At 30.3% G+C, this 20,944-nt stretch overlaps 2 protein-coding genes and 1 pseudogene across 2 annotated transcripts; 1 reads left to right on the forward strand and 2 right to left on the reverse strand.

Moving 5' to 3' along the window:
• Nucleotides 1-117: 117 nt before the first annotated feature.
• LOC100816329 (uncharacterized) lies at nt 118-2,944 on the reverse strand. Its single transcript, XM_003545044.5, has 5 exons — nt 2,443-2,944; nt 2,124-2,209; nt 1,724-2,029; nt 1,489-1,572; nt 118-918 (listed from the first exon to the last, which is right to left on the reverse strand). The coding sequence occupies exons 1-5, from the start codon at nt 2,818-2,820 to the stop codon at nt 450-452; spliced, it is 1,323 nt and encodes a 440-aa protein (XP_003545092.1). The 5' UTR covers nt 2,821-2,944; the 3' UTR covers nt 118-449.
• A 1,665-nt stretch (nt 2,945-4,609) lies between these two features.
• Nucleotides 4,610-8,312, reverse strand: LOC102666688 (WEB family protein At5g55860-like; annotated as a pseudogene).
• A 3,639-nt stretch (nt 8,313-11,951) lies between these two features.
• LOC100816849 (cellulose synthase-like protein E6) lies at nt 11,952-20,490 on the forward strand. Its single transcript, XM_026125322.2, has 8 exons — nt 11,952-12,287; nt 16,610-16,934; nt 17,780-17,920; nt 18,042-18,173; nt 18,673-18,885; nt 19,006-19,227; nt 19,300-19,647; nt 19,728-20,490. Exons 1-8 carry the CDS (start codon nt 12,007-12,009, stop codon nt 20,274-20,276), a joined length of 2,211 nt encoding a protein of 736 aa, XP_025981107.1. The 5' UTR covers nt 11,952-12,006; the 3' UTR covers nt 20,277-20,490.
• Nucleotides 20,491-20,944: the final 454 nt, after the last annotated feature.

The raw sequence follows: 20,944 nt of genomic DNA on the forward strand, positions 1-20,944 counted from the left end.
TTCCCAATATGGGTAAGAGACTCTCTGAAGGTGCTGCATTCTTTTGTATGAAAGTTCAGGCAAGACTATCGTCATTTGTCACCTATGCGCCACACAATTCTAGGATTAACTAGCAAGTTCGAGGAACACAAAAAGCTTTACATTAAATTGTAAAAGGTTACAAATCAAATCCTAACCTAAACAAAGTGTTAAAATATTAAATTTGAATATTCTGTGGCTAAGGTTTCTTATATGTACAAAAATAAGCTAACTGGCATATTACAAGTGCCTCAGCCAATAATACTCTGCAAGCACTAAAGCACACACATCCTCAATCGTTTCCCTGCAAGTTCAGTAAGGACTGGTCCAAGGAAGAACTGCACTAATATCAGACATGAAGCTAATATCCAGATATAGTAAAGGCTTAAGGTATCTAAACCACTTAATAATGCTGCCAAAGTTGATTTCTCTTATCTCAATTGTTTGTAGCAGTTATAGGCAACGACAACTGACACAGCAGCACAGAAAACAGCAAGAGCTGCATAAGTATCTTCTTGCTCCCAGCCAATGAGCCAAGTTGTCATGGACGGAAACTTGCGCGAAGCTCCTTTTCCACTATTGATCCTATTGATCCGAGAAATCACAGTCTCACTGCTCTTATCATCAGCTGAGAGCTTTGCCTCTGATTCAATGACATCAGGGTCCATTCTTCTTTCCAATAACACGTGATTCTGACAGAAAAAAGAGTCTCCATTAGATTGGCAGCAGCCAACTCCATTTGATTGGCAGCAGCTAACTCCGTTTGATTGGCAGCAGCTCACAAAATTGTCTTGAGCTCTACACCCTAGAGTTCTGTCTTCTAAGTTTCTCAAGTCATTCAACAGAAGCCGCTGTTCTTGCTTTTTCTTCTGTTCATCTACTGATAAACCCATCTGACCCCTGAAGGCAATATAAAAAAAAGTAACATACAAGTCAGCATATGTTCCATGGACCGACTATGCTCCAAAGTTTTCATAACCATCAGCCTGATACATAACCATGTAAAGAATTTCAGCAGGCCAATTTCCGAAGAGGGAATCTGTCACCCAATGCATCAAATTTTTTCCATCGCAAAAAAGGGGGCAGAAAGAAATGTACTTGAAAAGTAATGGGTGAAGCTAGGTTTCTGAAAATTTGGAGAAGGAGAAGGAAATAACATTACAATAGGAGTTAATTGTATTTGGCTAAGTCCTTGGTTTGGAAAACATGCTTTATAATTTTAATTTGTGAATAAAAAGCTTAAACAGTCAACAACCATACTGGTAGGTCACAGATGCCATTTAAAGGCATATGAAGCAAAGCTGTCATATCTTCAGATAAAGGGTATGAAGATGCCACTTGTTGCCTGAACACAATTTCAATTTGAAAATATACAGAAGCCTAGCTATATAGTCTTTTATAGGATGAAACTTAAAGACGTAACCTTTAAGCCAAAACATTAAAAAATAAAGCATTACAGGAAATAATTACCTCCATAATGGATCTAAAATCTCCCCTTTTATGATTTGGTGTTGAAGCAATGAAGGTACATCATCCGGGGTAACATAGCCATACCTGCATATTTTAATTGAGGAGAATATCAATTAGTTAAATAATCAAACATAATAACCAATCGTACAATGGTATTGCAAGATTTAAAACAATAAATAAAAATTTCTGTAACTGAAAGTAGCAGTTTTAGTAACCATTCAGGTCTTCTCCTTACCAGTGGCCAGTGACTTCTCCATTCATGCTAGGTCCAAATACAATGACATTTCCAGCATACTGACTTGCTCCAATGTGTGAACATGGGCTTACAAAGACTTTCCCTTGAAGACCATGCAACTCTACCTCCTCCCTGAATCTACTGACCAAGACAGGTCCACAAACCCCACATCTGCGATCACGGGATCCATGCGAACACACGAAAACATACGAACCTCTCAATGCCTCAGGCGTTCCGGGAAGCCATTCCCCATCCTTCACAAGAACCTCCTCAACAAACGTTTCAACATCAAAATGTGTTAATCTCCTGCAATTCCACTAAAACCTGTTGTCCACAATGATCTAAGAAGTGGAAAAAAAGGGAAACAATAACAGAGAACCTTTAAGATCAATACTCTCACCTGTATCTAACCATGTCAGGAAAGATCAACACATCCCCATTAGATGTCTCAGTCCCATCATGACCCTCACATATCGTTAACCGAGTCTAGTAAAGAGAGAACTCATAAGTCCAACACAATGTAAGACGAAGCAACATTTTCACCAGATATTCAATTAACTAACTCTTAACACATACATTTGATGAAGATCCCACATGGAAAAGTGGTATAGCCAAAATAGTGTATATAGGTGGACACAACGCTTGCTAAGATCAATTACCTTAAACAGCGTACACACACAAAATTCAAAAGGAAGGGGCAGTAGAGTATAGTATAGTACCTCCTTTTTCATGTGACTCTTCCTTGCGACAACGGCGGCATGGAGCAACCTCGGCAAGCGATCAAACTCGGCGGCTTCTATGCGCGGTGGCCAGACGCGGGGGTTCTTGTAGCAAAGGAAGACGTGGCGTCGGTAGAACTCGACGGTGCCGACGAGGGGGCTCTGCCGGAAATCGGGGCGGGAGAAACCGAAGTCGGGATCGGCGGCGGAGGCGTCTCCGGAGGAGAGAAGGCCGTCGTTCTGGAAGCTTCCGGAGGCGCTTCTGGGGTCGGCGAGGTAACTGTCGAGTTGGTCGGAGACGGTGATGGGGGAAGAATGGGAAGAGGAAGAAGGGATTGTGAATGTCAGCGATTCTTCTCTCTCTCTGTTGCTCGCCATAGTAGCAGAACACAACCAATCTCTTTCTCTCTCTCTCTCACAAAGTAACAACGTTGTGTGTGTGTGAGTGAGTCTGTCTCTGCTGTGCTTCTAATTCTGTAGTGTTCCTATTTCGAGGGGTTTGATGATGTTGGAGGAGGGTGCGTTCCTGTGAGGTTGAGACTAGTATTTTTCGGTGGAATCTGGTCGTGCATCAATTATGTCACACGTGTCATTCATGGGTTCTTTGTTTTCTTGATGGTGGCAACTGATGACGGTCCAATCCAATGCCCAAACCTTTCGGCATTCCTGGATCTACTGATTTCGGGGATTCTGTAGAGTTTTCTACAAATTACTGACTGCAATCTTCATGCAAAGAAAGAAATAAAAAAATTGTTATAAGAGAAACAATTTATAATAATAGGATTTACAAAAATGTTTATTATAATGATTTTTTTATTTTTGGTTTATTAGCTTATGTATTTGATAGATAGCATAAAAAATTTGAATTTTTTTAGGAGTATTATTGTATTTAAATATGGATTTGGCCCAACCCGAACCCAACATAACCGAACAAAAAATGAATTTGGATGGGTCAATGGATAAGTGGGTTTTAAATTCGGTCCCAAATAATTTCTAACGGTCAAATTTGGGTTCAAAATTTTTAATTTGTCGATGCCTAATCCAACCTGACATAAGAGTTTAATTTTAATTTTTTAGCATTTTGGCCATTTAAAGAGCCCAATACAAAATTTAATGGACATTAAAAAATAAAAAAAATTGGATGATAAAATTTGACTTGACAATATGGGCTCAAAGCTAATGAATAAATTAGGTAGGAATTTGAAAAATAAAATAAAACTCAAAGTGTCTTAGCCTAATATTGGTCCAACCTGTTTGGACTCAACCATAACCCGCCCAACCTGAAGACAAAAAAACATTCAAAATTGAGCCTGTTTTGTAATTTATCAAATTGGTCCAGATTGTCAGAGTTGGACCTAAACCAACTCATGCTCAACCCTAGGGTAAACATGACACCAATGTGTTTTGTCTTCCAAACATGCAAAGAATTTATAATCTAAATCATTTTCAATAATCTTATTTTAATTTTCCTTAGTCTTTGTCCTATTATTACAAATAAATTATTTTTCACTTGATATTCTGAGGGTGTGTTGTTCCTCTTCTTTCCTTGTCAAATTATCTTATTATCTAATGTAATGAAAAATATATATTCAATGGTGCTTTAATGTAAATTTGTTACCTGTTTTCTTGGAAAAACAGCTTGAAGCAACATCTCATTTTTGCCTCAGTAATACACAGTTTGTCAAGAAGAGAAATCCTAACCATGCATTTTTATTAGCATTTCATAAAGCATCAAATAAGCAATGCATGTATTCATGAAATTTATTCACTAATAAGCAATGTAAAAAGGGTAATAACAATTGTTTTATTAGCATTTTATAAAGAGCATCAAATAATTGAGAAGAATGGACAGATAGATTAAGGTATGATTTTTTTTTAATAGTTATTATTATCATCATTATAGTGATTGTCATAAAATAGTTTATCATACTACCACATGAAGTAGCAATATACAATAATATACTAAAGTTTCATTAATAAAATACTTGTGACCAAACTATTGACAAAAATCTGATCAAAATTCTTGTCCCTCATGCTATGTTGACAAAAATCTGATCGCATTGGTCTCAACTTTCACAAAAACCAGTGTGTATCTCTCACATTCATGAGCCGCACAAAACTGTAATTAGGCGAAAGAGACATTACATACAGGATTCTTCCTGGGAAGCTAAGAAGAAGAACCTCCCCCAACATGGTTCCTTTTCCTGTGAAAGATGCCACTGATATTAGGCAAGAGAACTTTCTCTGAAACTGACACCTTCCCTTTTTCTAACTTCTTCATCTCCACCTTGTCTGCATTTGAATCCTATAGTGCTGAGGAGATAGTTCTGGGGACATCAGTGTTTCAGCCAATATTCGAGATGCAGCTTCTGCTGCTTTCTTCTGCTCTTGTTCGCGCCACTTTCTGAGCTCACCCTCCACCGTCCTCTTTGCTGCTTCAGCCCTTTACAACGCTGCTTGTGTTTCAGTCTTCATATCCTCAATTTCCTTTTGAGTTTCCTCTAACCTTTTTAGAAATTCATTTTCACTAGCCTTTGCAACTTCAACCTGTGCTGTGGCAGCAGCCACTTTTATGTCTGCTAATTTATCAGACTCCTCAACCTTTTTAACTAAGGTTTCAAACTCCTCTCGTGAGATTGTAATTCTTGCACCAGGTTCAGAAGTTGATGAATGAGAAGGACTAGTCCTCATAGATAAAACCTTAATCTGATCAAGAGCACTTGCCTCTGCTGCTTTAGCAGCTTCCACTTCTTCCAACACTCCTTTAAGCTTTGTTTCTGCATCTTCTAACACAAGTTTAGTGACTGCATCTTCCATCTTCAATTCTGCTGCCTCACTCTTCATATCTTCTGTTTCCCTTTTTGCATTTTCAGTTTCAGACAACAACTGTTTTAATGTCAAGATCATTTCCTCTGATGCAACTCTAGCTTCGAGTTCAGACTTGCTTTTCCGGAGCTCTACCCTCTGATTCTCAACAACAGATTCAGTTTTAGATTCTTTCTCCTTCAATTCAGAGTGCTCTCTTTTTACATTCTCCAGCTCCATCCTAAGAGCTTCCACCATGCATCTAAGGATGGCTGCACTTCAAGATTTTTGGTAAGCTCTGGATTGAATTCCTTCTTTAAATCAAGCAACTTCTTTTTTGATTCTTCAAGGATGGCTTCATATGATTGTCTTAGAACTTTTTGCTTGGCTAATGTCTCTTCTTGCAGTTGATGTGCTTGGACAAATTCAGCATTCGTTTTCTCAACTGATTCCTGTACAGCCAAAATTTCTTTAGATAGCTCACATGCTCTTTTGGTGTTTGCCTTCATTGCATCTTCAGCTTCTGCTGCTTGCTTGAGAGCAGAAACTCTTGCTTCCGAGGATAAATCATACCCCTGACGAATTTTACTCAGTTCTTTCTTTGCAACATCAAGTTCTGTAATGACAGAAGCATAATTATTAACGGCAGTTTCTAACTCTTCTTTCCAAGCACCATTGGTTCCACCAGGATCACCACATTTTTCTTCTTTAAGCTGTTTTGCTTGATTTTTTGAAGCTTCTGTTGCCTGAATAGCTGATTCTCTGGATTCACCGAGAACTTTAAGCTTTTGTGAGAGATCCTCAACCACTCTTTTAGCCTTTTCAAGCTCCACCAGGACTTGAGCCTTGGTAGTTTCTGCATTCTTTAGTTGTTCCTTTAATTTTTTCAGGTCTTTCTGGGCTAAGTGAAGTTGTCTCTCCTTTGCTCAAACATTCTAATGAAATAACAAACCATAGAAACAATTTTCACTTTTGTGGTAAATGAGAGCATGTCATTCATGAATATGATACATGTTAACAAGGACATGTCATTGGCTACTGAATCAAAGCATGATACTGGATTGTGTTGAACAAATTCTCAAATTTTGAAGTCATAATTATAATAATATAGAAGAATTTGAACTAATAAGAATAAAAGTTTCCAATTTTTTTTACATTTCACCCACTCAACTTTTTCCATCAGAACACGTGGTGCAAACACAAATTTAGATTCATAGTAACCTCTACACCTAATTATAATTGTCAACTGAATCAAGTAAGCTACGCTGTCGCGCGCTCGCTGCATAGATCATGATCAATATTTCTTTATTAATTGATTAGGGTATGGTACCAGTAAACGAGTGAGTAATTAATGATGATTAATTGTAAATGATCAGTGTCATATAATGCAACCAAGATGATTCTTCAATAAAAAAATAAAAAAAAGCTAAGTACTACATTAGTTTCCAACTGGGTTAACATTAAGCATATAAGAAACTACAAGATAATACTATCTCCACCTCTGTGATTTACTTCTCCTTTCTACCAGTCTGCTCTATAAGCAAGAGATCATGCCTCTTGTAATTAATTAAATTTCCCACACTAGCTCTAAGTTAATTGAAGTCTGATTAACGGGTTTTGAGATTGATCTTAAATCTCATATATACCCTAAAAAATTCATCATAGCTGCTAGTTAACTAGATATTTATATCATGCAGACTCCATATTATTGTGGACTTTATATATATATATAGAGATCTGAAATGTCATATATTGGGATTAAATGAAAAGCATATCCAGACGTATAGATAACTGAAATTGTTGTAAGATCAAATAATAGTTAGATAAAAGTGTTTCCAACGCTTCAAGCCCAAAATTATGATTTATTTTGTATTCAAAAAGATATAATAATAATAATAATAAATAGAAAAAAATATAATAATATTCCACTAAAATATTTATTTGATTAAATTAAATTCTCTAATTTAATTATCAAATAAATTATTTTCTTTTATAAAGATTGAAACACTCGTTTGTGTGACTCGATAGATTCAAAATTAAACCGATAGTAATTAATCATAATTAATTTACTACTTAAGATAGGGTTTAGTAATACTCCTTAATGTCTGAGTAGCATGAGTTACATATTTTATCGTTCAAGGTTAACTCTAGAGTATAGTATTATTATCAAACTAATAAATTAATACATTATATTATTTAATGAATGATTTAAGAAACTCTTTTCTTCTTTTGCAATTTCTCTGGAGTTCAAACTCATCACCTCATTACCTAGAGTTGATGAATTTCTTCTTGATTCATTATTAACTCTACAAATATTTAATCATATTCAATATTCATTCAACTAGTGTCTTAGGGCATTAAATGTTCGAAATTAAAATATAAAAAATAACTAAATTACTACAATAATCTCATGCTAATGAAAATTATTATATTTATTCTTGAGAACTTCCTATTGACATATCAAAATAATATTAACTACTAGGAATTTTCAATTCAGTAAATTCAATGATGTCATCCACATATATATCATTTATATACACAATTCAATAAATGAGATTTATTAATCTTTATCCAATAAAAATTATTATATATGTATTGATCTATCCGGATTATTGATGTCCTACTCATAATAATTTTACGATCAAGAACAATTTAAATTAAAATTCTAAAGAATTTGTTTCTCATTATTATAATCTCTATCATGATAATAAGTCTCTAACTTTAAACAAAAAATTATCAAATTAACAATTTAATAAAATAATAAATATGATAATAAAATAAAAAACAATTTTTTTTTTACTTAACAATATATATTCATATATACTAGTGAAACTAGTACCCAGCAGGGAATTAGGTTTCCAATTAAAAAGAGCTAGTAATTAACCACACAGGGGACCAAATCTGACAGAAGGATGTCATAAACAAATATCAGTTTTGTGGTGCGCTTTACAAGAATGCATGTTAAACAGTAAGTGAAACTTTCGAGTCAACTTGTAGAGTCCAACACTTGACATTTCTTGGATTACTAATTGGGCGTTCGAATCAAATTTGATACTTACTCTCATGTTTTTATACAATTATCTTCTTTACTGAATGAAACCCAAAATAACTTAGTCTGATAGATACAGAGCAGATGGCAAAAGAAAAAAGAAAAAACAATTAGAGTATGACTAGCTAGGAAAGGCAATTGCGATTCTCATTGTAAATGCCACAAAAACACAAGACAACTCAGTTCTTAATAAAGCATCCAATCAAATTAAAACATCCAAACATAGCTACAAATGGGATGGATGTTGCTGGACATTCAAAATGCACAACAGAAAAAATAAGCCTAGATTTTTATGACGAAAATTCGTAGTTTTTCTTAATCGAATTCAGGTGACATATTTCATCATGTATTTTTTAACATTTTCTATTTTATTTAATTTTATGATAAAGGCTCCAATGAATCACACTTCATCATCATTAGTATTATCATATTACTAAATTTATATTTTTATTATTAATTTCAGCTACAACCTTTGTGCTTTAAGAGAATACTATCTTTGTGTCAAGTCTAAAGTTAGTAGGTGTTATTACTAGTCCCAACAAAATTGTTCTTGACCATATTAAATCAAAGACAATTATCAAATTATCCTTTTCCACCTCACCCCACCTCACCCTTCCTAACCCCACCTTGCACTCATGCTGCCAAGTGTTTTTTTTTTCATGGTCAAACAAATTATACTTTTGTTGTGAAATTTCACATAACGAAATCATAATTTCATTATTTTTTTTATTATTGATGCACAATTGAGTCATGATTCCGTTATATAACAATAACTCGTCGCGTAACGGAATTATGATTCTATTTTGCAATAAAACCTTTTGTACAAAAGAATTATGATTACGTTGTATGAAATTTCACACTTTCGTTGGATACTTTTTCTCTTCAAAAAAAGACTAAACGAAAGTATGATTTCATAATACAATAGAATCACACTTTCATGGTCATGTCATGTTTTGACCTTCCTTACATTACGAATCATGATTCTGTTGTGTTTTTTTTTTCCTAAAAAAAAGTAATATTGAAATTTTGAGGAATTATAAAAATCAATAACAACTACCTTAGTTATTAGTTATTTCAACTAAAACTCTTTTCGAAACTATCCTCCTCAATGCATGTGTGTAAGAGGGAAATGGGCAGGTAAAGAGAAAGAAAAACAAAAAAGAAAAGAAATTGAGTCCATACATTAAACTGTATTTGTTTAAACGTCGAGTTCGATTGAACGAGAAATAATATTTTTTTCTCTCACGTTCAATACCAAGGAAAAGTGAAAGAGCATACTGGTTACATCAGATCCCTTCCCTGCATTCCAGCATAAACATTTTATGAAGTTAATATTTTTTAAAATATTAATTTTTAATTTTTATATTTTTTTAATTTTTTAATTTTTATCCTCATTAGATTTATTTAATTTTCTAATTATTCTTTTTAAATAAATTATAATTTTATTATTTTCTGTCATTTTATATTTCTTACTACTTTAGCCGTTAGTTTAATAAATATTTATAATTTAATAAATTAATTTTTTAACTGTTAACTTTTCATATAGTTTTACCTTGCATACCCATAATCAATCCAAATTTTGAAGGCAATATGCAAATGCAATGCAAGGAATGAGACAAGAAGAAAAAACAAGATTCCCTCCCTCTTACATGCACGTGCTATAACAAAACAAAAATGCCGAAAACTGAAGGGTTGCATCGCCTGTACACAAAGCCTCACGCATTTTTTTATTTTTATTTTTTATAAAAATAACAAATAAATTTGTTAAAAATGTCATTTATCCAATAGCATAAAAATATTTTTCATATATTTTTTTTCTCATTTTTTCTTCCCATCCAAACAAGCGGAGAGAAATTTCTTTACTCTTTTCTTTCTTATTTATCTATTCAAACTACACAATTTTCCCTATTTTTTTTTCATTTTTTCAACTCCGAAACTAAACAAAGTATAAGTGAGAGGAGAGGAATACGTAAGCGGTAAATTCATTCTTCTACACGCTATTATTTTATATTTGTATTAATATAAAAGTTTATATAAAAATAAAAAATAAAAAATATTACATTGTGTCTTGCAGTTTATATAAAAAATTTATATTATTATTTAATAAAAAATTATGATTATATGACTTTTAATATAATTATTTCGAGAGTTAATAAAGTTATAAGAGAATGTAAACTTACATCGTCAACATAGTTTTTTTTTTTCTTTTATATTTCAGTAAGTTTTTGAATTGTTCATACTATTGACTTGACCAATTTCAATTTAAAATGATAAATGTGAAGTGAGTCTGTTTTTAATAGGAAAAAGGTTACATTCACAAACATATATAATAGATAAAATGTCATTTTCCGTATGTTTTTTTCTTCATTTTCTTGATTTACAGAAGATTCAAAGCACTATGAATCAATGACCAAATCATAATCTGCGACTGCTATTGACTTTATTTAAAATACAAACTGCTACGTAGTTTAAGATCGACACTTACGTCAATCTGATCCCTCTATATATAGAGAAAGAGACATTATAAATTAATATTAGCAATTAAACTTGTATATATACTTATATTATGCTTATAATAATTTTTTGTAGAATACAAAATTAACTAATCTAATAATTGAATCATTGGATATTATCATTTTGATCATCTATGTTACATTTCACATATATTAGATATTTTTTAGTGTTTTATCTAGTAAGTAGATATTTACTTATATTTTATAACAGATTACACGTGAAAATAAAATAGTGTGATAAAATAATATTAACTAAATTTTATTTAGATTTACTTGAAAATTTTATAAACTAGTTTAATATATATTACTGGGTACGTACGCATACCTATTAAACATTAGATATTTTTTATTTATATTTGTTAGATATAAAAAAATATTTTCTTAGAAAATAGAGTAGTACTATTTAATGTGAGTACATATGAGTAGCATTATTTGAATATGTATCACACATGAATGTTGCCTTTTTTATTTAATTTGGTAATGATCATAATTAGAGTTTTTAAGTTCTTAAATGAGATTTAAAATATTTTTATAATATAAATTTCAAGTTTTTGACCGATTAAGAAAATAAGTTTCGATAAAGACTTAATTACAGTTAAAACTTCAGGTGATATAGTGGTAGCACATCTTAATGTATGTACCAATGTGTGATGAATAAAAAACATTATTCTTAGTAAAAAAAAAAATTCTAGTAGTATTACAACCAATCAATTAAAGACACTATTAACGATAAGTTGAATTTAAAGAATTTTTTTATGAAAGTTTATATATTACATCTTAATGAGTTGAATTTAGTACTTTCGAATTCTCCACCACGTTTTGCCCATTTTGTGGAAACATATTTAATTGAAATTTTATTAAAAATAATATCTGGCCTGTGTATAAGATGTTAAGAATACGTGAAGAATATTATTTTCTTATGAACAATTATATTTGGAAACCTTGCTATCGAGTTCCATAGAACAATTTTGAGTTCGAGTTCTAATTAACATTTTTTGGGTTAAATGTGCAGAGGAAAACTTTAATTACCGTCTATCATATATATTTGAATAAAATCTCTACTATTTCTTTATCACACAAAATAATGACATAATAACTATTTATTTTAATATTTTTCTTATTTGGTCGGCCATAGAAATAAATACCATAGAGCATCAGTATCTTGTGTGAGAAACACAGAACCTGGTAGGAGAGAGAATGGGAGAGGAAGAAGGTGGGCATGTTGATGTTGGTTTGTTCGAGACAAAAGAAGCAAGATTCAGAGGAGTTTACAAGGTATTTGCATCAACAATATTTGGCGCAATATGTTTAATTTGGATGTACAGAGTGGGAAACATCCCCACAGTTAAAAGTGGGAAGTGGGCTTGGATTAGTGTTATGGTGTCAGAGTTATGTTTTGGATTGTACTGGATCATCACTCAATCTGTTCGTTGGAGAATCCTTCAGCAAACGCCTTTCAAACACACACTCTCACAAAGGTTACTTTCTCTTCATCCTCTCCGCCCTTTTACTTTTTCATTTCCAGGGGAAAATATTAAACATACACATACGTATACCGCTTTTTTGCTTTCTTTTTTTCTTACATTAGTTCTCTCATTTCTTCATTTCTCTCACTTCCTTCATTTCTACTCGTACACCTTAAAATTGGACGAATAAAAAAAATTACTTTCTATGAGCAATATTTATAAAGTTTAAATAACTTGGACGGGTGGTGTAAAAGAATTTACACGGTTAATTATAATAAGTGTATGAAGTATATTAAAAAAATAATTAATTACTCATTTGATCCCTATAATTTAATATCTTTTAGTTCTTATAATTTTAAAGTATTTTTTTCATCCATATAATTCTCATCTTAATTCTCTTTTAGTTCTTAGGTTTGAAATTGATTTTTTTAGTCTTTATAATTTATATTTTATTTCCTTAGTTTTAAAGTAGTTTTTTTAGTCTTTATATTTTATATTTTAATTTCTTTTTAGACCTTATCATTAAAATATGAGTAATATTATCAATTATAACTAATTATAAAATATTAACAAGTAATTCATAACTAATTTATCACAATATAATTTGTAATAAACAAATAATTGATAATTTATAATTAATCATTTTTGTATTTTTTGTTGTAAGAACTAAAAGATAATTAAATTACAAATGATAAAGACTAAAAATATCACTTTTAAATTATATCGATTAAAATATAATTAAAATACAAATTATAAAGACTAAAAATATTACTTTTAAATTATATGAACTAAAAAAAATTAAAATATAAATTATAAAAATTAAAAAATCACTTTCAAATTATAAAAACTAAAAAATATAAATCATAAAATTATGAGGATAAGATGAATAATTTAACTGAAAAAAATAATTAAAGATTTGGGGGGACAATTAGCCCCAAAGTATACCAAGACATGTACAATTATAGAAGGTGGAATAGTCTAGGGAAAATGAAAGAGAGAAAAAATAAAATAAAAATCGTGACAACTAATATAATAAGAAGTATATATAAAATAAGTTGGAAAAAGATGAATATATATATATTATCCTTTGAGAATGACGATCAAACTGAAACCTTGCAAGATGCAATCACCACACTGTGACTACAATGATTGTTTTTCTCCCTCCTCTCTTAATAATGTTGTTTCATTAGATGGAGTGAAAAGAAATAGAATAAAAATGAATTCATAAAAAAAAAAAATTAAAATAGTATACAAATATAAGTTTTACATTATTTTATTATTTATTATTTTTTTAACCTTCTTTTTCTACAAATGAACGGAACCTAAAAATCTTTCATTCTTAACAATAACCGGAAGTATTTCATTCTCAATTATATTATATAAGTCTATTTTCTTAATTTTAAATTCATTTAACAAAAAAAGTGAAAGAAACATGGACCGTTGAATTAAATATACTCATTAATTCGACTAAATCCCATTAAGAGCCACTACAAAAAAAGGCTAATGGAATCACGCTCAATACTACTACCTTACACTCTTTCGACTTTTCAAGACATCCATCGTTAATTTAAATAAATCCCATCAATAGCCAAGAAGAAACAAGCCAAAAGTCTAACTGAGTACTATGGTAAACCAATTACCAAATAAATTAAAGACCTAAAGACTAAACATTGGGTTCAGTATTAATAGTTAGGTAAATTGTGACCAATTCTCTTTGGACATTATTAAGAAATTAGAAGGAAATTTATTTTATTGAAATATACAAAATCGCTATGCAGGTAACATATTTTATGTTCTTTTATGATCTCTATTATAAATATTTTTTTTTAATTTTTTAACTAATAATTTAAGAACACTAGTTAACCAGAGATTCTAATGGTTACTCCCTTTAGACTCATATAAGCAAATGAATAATTTTTGTATATTGAACTTAAATATAAATAAATTTAACTAATTTTGTTATATTTAAAATTATTATTCTTAAAATATTATTTATTCAATTCTAATTATATTTTTAATAAATCCTTTTAATTTATGATAATAAATTTTAATGAAGTATATTTTAAAAATAATCTTATTTTTTATTTGTGATTAAAAAAATTAAATAATATAAAATTAATTATTTTTACTTATATATAAATTTAGAGAAAGTTTTAACCTGTTGCTTTGTTTGCACTTTGGAGGCCTGCTCGTTATGTATTCTGTCACTTTCAGTAATACCGGTACCTGATATATATTATGCTTTTGCTGACTTTTCTTTATAAAGAAAAGTAAACATTGCATTGCCAGTCAACTTTTTATACTGTTTCATTCCCCGCAGTGGTCCTATATTCCATTTCATAAATATTTTGTGAACATAAAGTGAATGAATTTAGAATATATTTTTAAGATAAGTGTATACGTATAATTATGTATATTATTAATTTTGTACGTTGAAATAATGTGATTCTTTCCGGTCTCTTTATATCTAGAATAGTAATCCATATCTGCTGCTTATATTTATTTATACATAAAAAATTATATTATTCGAGTATAGTGTGACCGACAATAAATTGACGAATGATGACGTACTTATCCTTGTTAGGTTTCAGCTTTTGTATATAGGAGGGTATGACCCATGTGTGCTTCGCCGAATGTTACGTTTCATCCTTGTATATATTAGGTTTCATCCTTGTAGTAACTTAAATTGAGCTATTGGATTGTATTTATTTTAATTTATTAAATCCAATTAAAATTGAATTAAATGATAAATTTTGAATTTTGAATCATATCAAAATTCGATTTAATTCATATATAATTAAATTATTAATATAAAAATTTTAAATTTAACACATTTTATTATTTATTTTAAGTTAATATATTATTTTATAATTTTTTTGTTTGTTTTAAGATAATACATTATTTTATAAATAATATTGTGATTATACATTTTTTACTGTTTATCGTATGAGTAGTATAATATTTTTTGATATTGATTTTTAAAAATATCTTTACTATTTTATTAAAATATTTTCTTATTATTTTTGGGTTTGATTTTTTTTAAATATGATAATTTGTTAATCATTGAATTGAGTTCGAAAAAAAGATAAATCCAATCTAATCGAACCTAATTAATTTAATTGAATTGAAAAATTGATAAAATTCAATTCAACGTAGGTTACTTATATCCCTAGTTATAAGATTAAACATTTTTTTTGTTTTTCTTTATAAAATTTTCTTTTATTTTTAGCTAGTCTCTTCTTTAATTTTTTTTTAAACATTTTCAGTTTTGTTGATAAATGAGAAGTGTGTTACGTGTCAGTATGTTTAATAGTTATATATCACTATCGTATATATAGACACCTTGTGTGATCTAATAGTCATGTGATGTTCATATTTATTTAACAAATTGTATGATACGAAATCACATGGCAATTAATGTGATGACGTATGGCACTGCATCTATAGGATAGCCACGTGATACCAACATAGTTATTATGTGACAAGTGTTGTTTTGATATTTTATTAGAATATTTTTCATCTTTAGAAAAAATTTAAATTTTGATTTTAATTTCTACAAAATTTTAGTTTTAATTTTAGTCTTATAAAGCTCAAACTTTCAATTCTACTCCTGTTTTTAATTTTTATCTTATTTGACTAATTTTAGTCATTTTTAAATATATAATCTATTATTCAGTTATTTTCACATTCAGCTCACTAAATCATTGTATAATCTTTTTTATAAGATATTTTTAACATAATCACATATAATTATTAACTTATTATGAGTAATATTTAAATAAATTTAAGAATAATATATATCATTATCAATAAAAGATACAAATACTTAAAGTATTTAATAAGAGTAATCGTAGAAAAAAAAAGTATTACTTAAAAATTATAAAATATCTTATAAAAATCTTCAATTCTCCTATATGATGTGTTATAATAAGGAATATAGAAAATATGTCACATCATAGTATCATCCATACCATTATTGAAATTAGTGGTGAAGGTGGAAATGTCAAAATCTCTATTGCATGCTCTCTAACGCTCTTTAGCAACTAATAGAGTTCCAATACTTAACTCTGATTAAAAAACCCTCACAAACTTTAGAAATAAAGTTTTGGATATATAATTGATGTGTTTCAAACTTGATATTTTTCTTTAATTTACATGATGTCAGTTATATATAATAAGACAAAGTTAAGTAGAGTTGTTCCAAACTTGAATTAGAGCTCAATGTATGTTGGATCTTTGAGTGTGCCTTATTAAATTTTATTTTTTCAAGTAATTGTTATACGTAAAATAGTAAAAATATGATGAATATTTTTTGCATTGGCATATCTTTACAGATATGACGAGGAGAATTTACCAGCAGTGGACATTTTTGTGTGCACGGCTGACCCCATACTTGAGCCTCCATGCATGACGATTAACACGGTGTTATCAGCAATGGCATACAATTATCCTGCGAATAAATTGAGTGTGTATCTCTCTGACGATGGAGGCTCAGAGCTAACATTCTATGCTCTCTTAAAGGCCTCCATTTTCTCCAAACATTGGTTACCTTTCTGTAGAAGATTCAATGTTGAACCTATGTCACCAGAGGCTTTCTTCGCTGCCCCTAATTCTAGCAATAATAGCACTGAGTATGGCCAAGCATGGTTATCTATCAAGGTAACTGACTTTTTTTTTTTTTTTACGTTGAATTATCAATGGTTATATATGTCCATATAATGCTATCTTCAAATGCACGTATGGCGTAATCTGATGTTACTAATATTGTTCGGGCAAGGTGTGCTTGTGATTACATGAAAATTCTTGGAGTTTGAACAATTGAGTGTTTTTAGTTCAAAGGTTTGTTATACGGAAAGAAATGCATTAATTAGAAAAAAAAACAAGTATTAAATAAATTAATGAATGCATATTTAACATTTGAAAGGTAACAATTAGTTAATTAATTGGTTTAGGTAATAGATATATAGGTACACTAAGCGCGTAGACAAACTGAAATTACTTGTTTTAGCATAATCAAGTTGTCTTGAATTTGTGTTTTAGGTATGCATGTAATTGCGTCAAATATACGGAGAGAAAATTTATTATGTGATCTATAAAAAAGTAGATATATCTAATTCTCTTAACTAAAATGTTAAATTTGAGTTTTATATATGAATTCAAAATTCCAAAATTAGGTTAGTGAATATTTTTAACTCAAATAAGATTGTATTTTATGTGAAAAATACATGTACAATATTAAAAAAAAACATTTTTTATTAATAAATATTAATTATTAATTTTTGTTAATCAGAAAATTCAAACTCACAGAAATATGAATGTTATTTGTTATTTGCTTGTTTTCTATATAATCAGTTTTTAAAATAAAAAGTTAAATACATATCTTATTTTTTTTTTAATTTGTTTTGCCTGATTCTGTAAATCTTACTCATTTATACGAAGACATGAAAAGTGAGATTACATTCTTTGATGAAAAATTTCCCCATTTGCCATTTCATATATGTCAGAAATTATACGAAGACATGAAAAATGAGATTGAATCAGCTGTAGCAAGGGGCAGGGTTCCAGATAATGTGAGGAATCAGCACAAAGGATTCTCAGAATGGAATCCAAAAACAACGAAGCAGGATCACCAACCTATCGTGAAGGTATGGACATTTTTAATTTTCACAAAATAAGAGAGTAAGAATTCACGCTGGAATTAACCTACTATCTTACTTTTCTATATAACTAATTTTTCAATATAATCTTTATTCTTCATTTTATTAGATAATAATTGACGGAAGAGACACAAATGCTGTAGATGAAGACAGATTTCAACTGCCAAGAGTCGTATACATGGCACGCGAAAAAAGACCCAACTACCCTCACCACTTCAAAGCTGGAGCTGTTAATGCACTGGTGAGTAATACTCACACCATTACATCAACAGTGTATGCTAGTTAAACTCATAATTTTATATTTTACTTGTAAAATTGTATCTCGTTTTAATTTAAAAGCATTAAATCTTACCTAACAATTTACAAATGCAAGCTAGCAATATTAAAAGAAAAAAAAGTTAATTAACTCTTTATCTAATATTTTTTCTTACTTAAAGTGTCTTAATACTTTAATTAGATACTACCCTAACCATAGTAGTTAAGCTAAATTTTTTTTTTGAAATAGTTAGGCTAAAGATAAAAACTTTGAAAATTAAACCCTTTTTAAGTTTTTTTATTATATATTATGTTTTCCACTCACTTTAGAAACTTGTCTTTTGTACATTGATGATGATATTTTCAAATTGTTCATTGAAAGACGTATTTGACTATGTTTTCCCAATAACAACAAACAAAAAAGAAAGAAAATTCTCTATTATTATTTGGTGTTAGTATCACATATCACGAGTTTCATTCTGCAGATAAGAGTGTCATCCGAGATAAGCAACGCCCCTTTCATTCTCAACTTGGATTGTGATATGTACCCCAATACTGCAAATACAATTCAAGAAATACTATGCTTCTTCTTGGATGAAACAAAAGGCCACGATATAGCTTATGTGCAATTTCCACAGAGCTATAATAACATCACCAAGAATGACCATTATGCAAATTCTTATCTTGTGAGCAGTAAGGTAGGTAATAAAATAATGTAATTACTTTATAGTTTATACAGTATACATATATATAAACTCACACATAAGGATGGACTAACAGTATATTGAGTCTGATTTTCTTAATATGTGAATATAAAGTTTGAGCTAGCTGGCATATGTGGATATGGAGCAGCCTTATTTTGTGGAACTGGGTGTTTTCATCGAAGAGAAAGTCTATCAGGAGCTTACTTGATAGATTACAAAGCAAAATGGGACATCAAGCCTAAAATAAATGATAATAGAACAATTAACGAATTGAATGAAGCATCGAAGGCTCTTGCCACTTGCACCTATGAGGAGGGAACTCAATGGGGGAAAGAGGTTTGTGCTCATGTGTAGATTTTAATTTATCTCAGAAATTTCAATAGTTAATAATATTTATGAATCTTGCAGAAGGGATTAGTATATGGTATTCCTGTGGAAGACATAGCTACTGGCCTTGTAATCTCATGCAGGGGTTGGAAATCGATTTATTACAACCCAGAAAGGAAGGCTTTTGTGGGCATAGCTCCAACAACCTTGGATGTAGCATGTCTTCAACATATGAGGTGGTCAGAAGGCATGTTCCAAGTTTTCTTCTCCAAGTATTGCCCTTTCATTTATGGGCATGGGAAGATACACTTTGGTGTACAAATGGGATATTGCAATTACCTTTTATGGGCTCCTATGTCTCTGCCTACTCTCTGTTATGTCTTTGTTTCTCCTATTTGCCTACTTCGTGGCATTCCACTGTTCCCACAGGTTATCTCATGCGTTTAATTAGCTTGATTTGATTCCTTAATTTTCTTGCACTTATTTACCTCTAATTCGTGTTTTTGCAGCTTTCAAGCATATGGGTCCTTCCATTTGCATATGCATTTCTCGCTACATATGGCTTTAGCTTGTGTGAGTATTTGATTTGTGGGTCCACGGCAAAGGGTTGGTGGAACTTGCAAAGAATTAAATTCATCCATAGGACCACCTCGTATCTCTTTGGTTTCATTGACACCATGAAAAAGCAATTAGGACTGTCACAGACAAAATTTGTCATCACGGATAAAGTGGTTACTAAGGATGTCCAAAAGAGGTATGAGCAAGAGGTCATTGAATTTGGAGGCTCTTCAATCATGTTAACCATATTAGCTACAGTGGCATTGCTAAATCTTTTTGGTCTCCTTTGGGGAATGAAGAGGATTATGATGGATTTGGAATTCAGCTCTAGCCAATTGATGATGCAGATTACACTGAGTTCATTGGTGGTAATGATCAGTTTACCAGTGTATGAGGCACTTTTCATTCGTAGTGATAAAGGTTGCATACCATCTTCAGTTATGCTCAAGTCCATTGTCTTGGCTTCATTAGCCTGTTTCCTAGCACCTTTCATTTGCTAATCTAGCTAAATGTCAAAGTACAATACTGAAAGTGGTTCATACTCACTAGTGATAAGAATCTTTCTTAGTTCCTAGTTTGGCTTCATTGACTTGAAGCTTTAAGTATGTGCTCTAAACATACATCTAGCCACTATTATTTGATCATGGAAACCGGACATTGAGATTCCCAATATTTGATTTACAAGAAATACTAGCAATGCACATTTCAATATTATATATTTGACATACTCTCTTCTGTTAGGGAAATTCATGAGACCCACGAATTATGTATGCATGCTTCTTCGTATAGAAGATATTATTTTCAAATTAGTATGATTTTAGGAATTTCAACTAATAAAAAAAATGAGTCGAAAAAAAGGTGTTAGATAATATATATTTGGGTTAATTAGACATGCACTTCTTTATATATTTTTATGCTAATATGTTTAATTTCTACATTTTAAGATTTACCTAATTAAAATTAACGTCCAGGCACTATATATTTGGTAATGACAATTATTTTTTGTTACATAAGCATTTGTTTCATTTTGTTCGTAAAATTAATATTTAAATTATTAAATATACTTAAAACATGTTCTAAACTAATTATAATAATAAGTTTTATATCAAACATACGGACTTTTTGACGAAAATGGGGATTTTGGAGAAAGGAAATATGCAAACGGATT

Source organism: Glycine max, chromosome 14 (assembly GCF_000004515.6).
Source record: "Glycine max cultivar Williams 82 chromosome 14, Glycine_max_v4.0, whole genome shotgun sequence".
In the NCBI taxonomy this organism is placed as follows: domain Eukaryota; kingdom Viridiplantae; phylum Streptophyta; class Magnoliopsida; order Fabales; family Fabaceae; genus Glycine; species Glycine max.

Coding starts and splice junctions, on each gene's coding strand:
- LOC100816329 (XM_003545044.5), bottom strand. CDS start 2,820: ATGGCGAGCAACAGAGAGAGAGAAGAATCGCTGACATTCACAATCCCT. Junction 2,210..2,442: donor AGAGTCACATGAAAAAGGAG/GTACTATACTAT, acceptor TCTCTTTACTAG/ACTCGGTTAACGATATGTGA. Junction 1,573..1,723: donor GGAGAAGTCACTGGCCACTG/GTAAGGAGAAGA, acceptor TAAAATATGCAG/GTATGGCTATGTTACCCCGG.
- LOC100816849 (XM_026125322.2), top strand. CDS start 12,007: ATGGGAGAGGAAGAAGGTGGGCATGTTGATGTTGGTTTGTTCGAGACA. Junction 19,228..19,299: donor GAACTCAATGGGGGAAAGAG/GTTTGTGCTCAT, acceptor TGAATCTTGCAG/AAGGGATTAGTATATGGTAT. Junction 19,648..19,727: donor GCATTCCACTGTTCCCACAG/GTTATCTCATGC, acceptor GTGTTTTTGCAG/CTTTCAAGCATATGGGTCCT.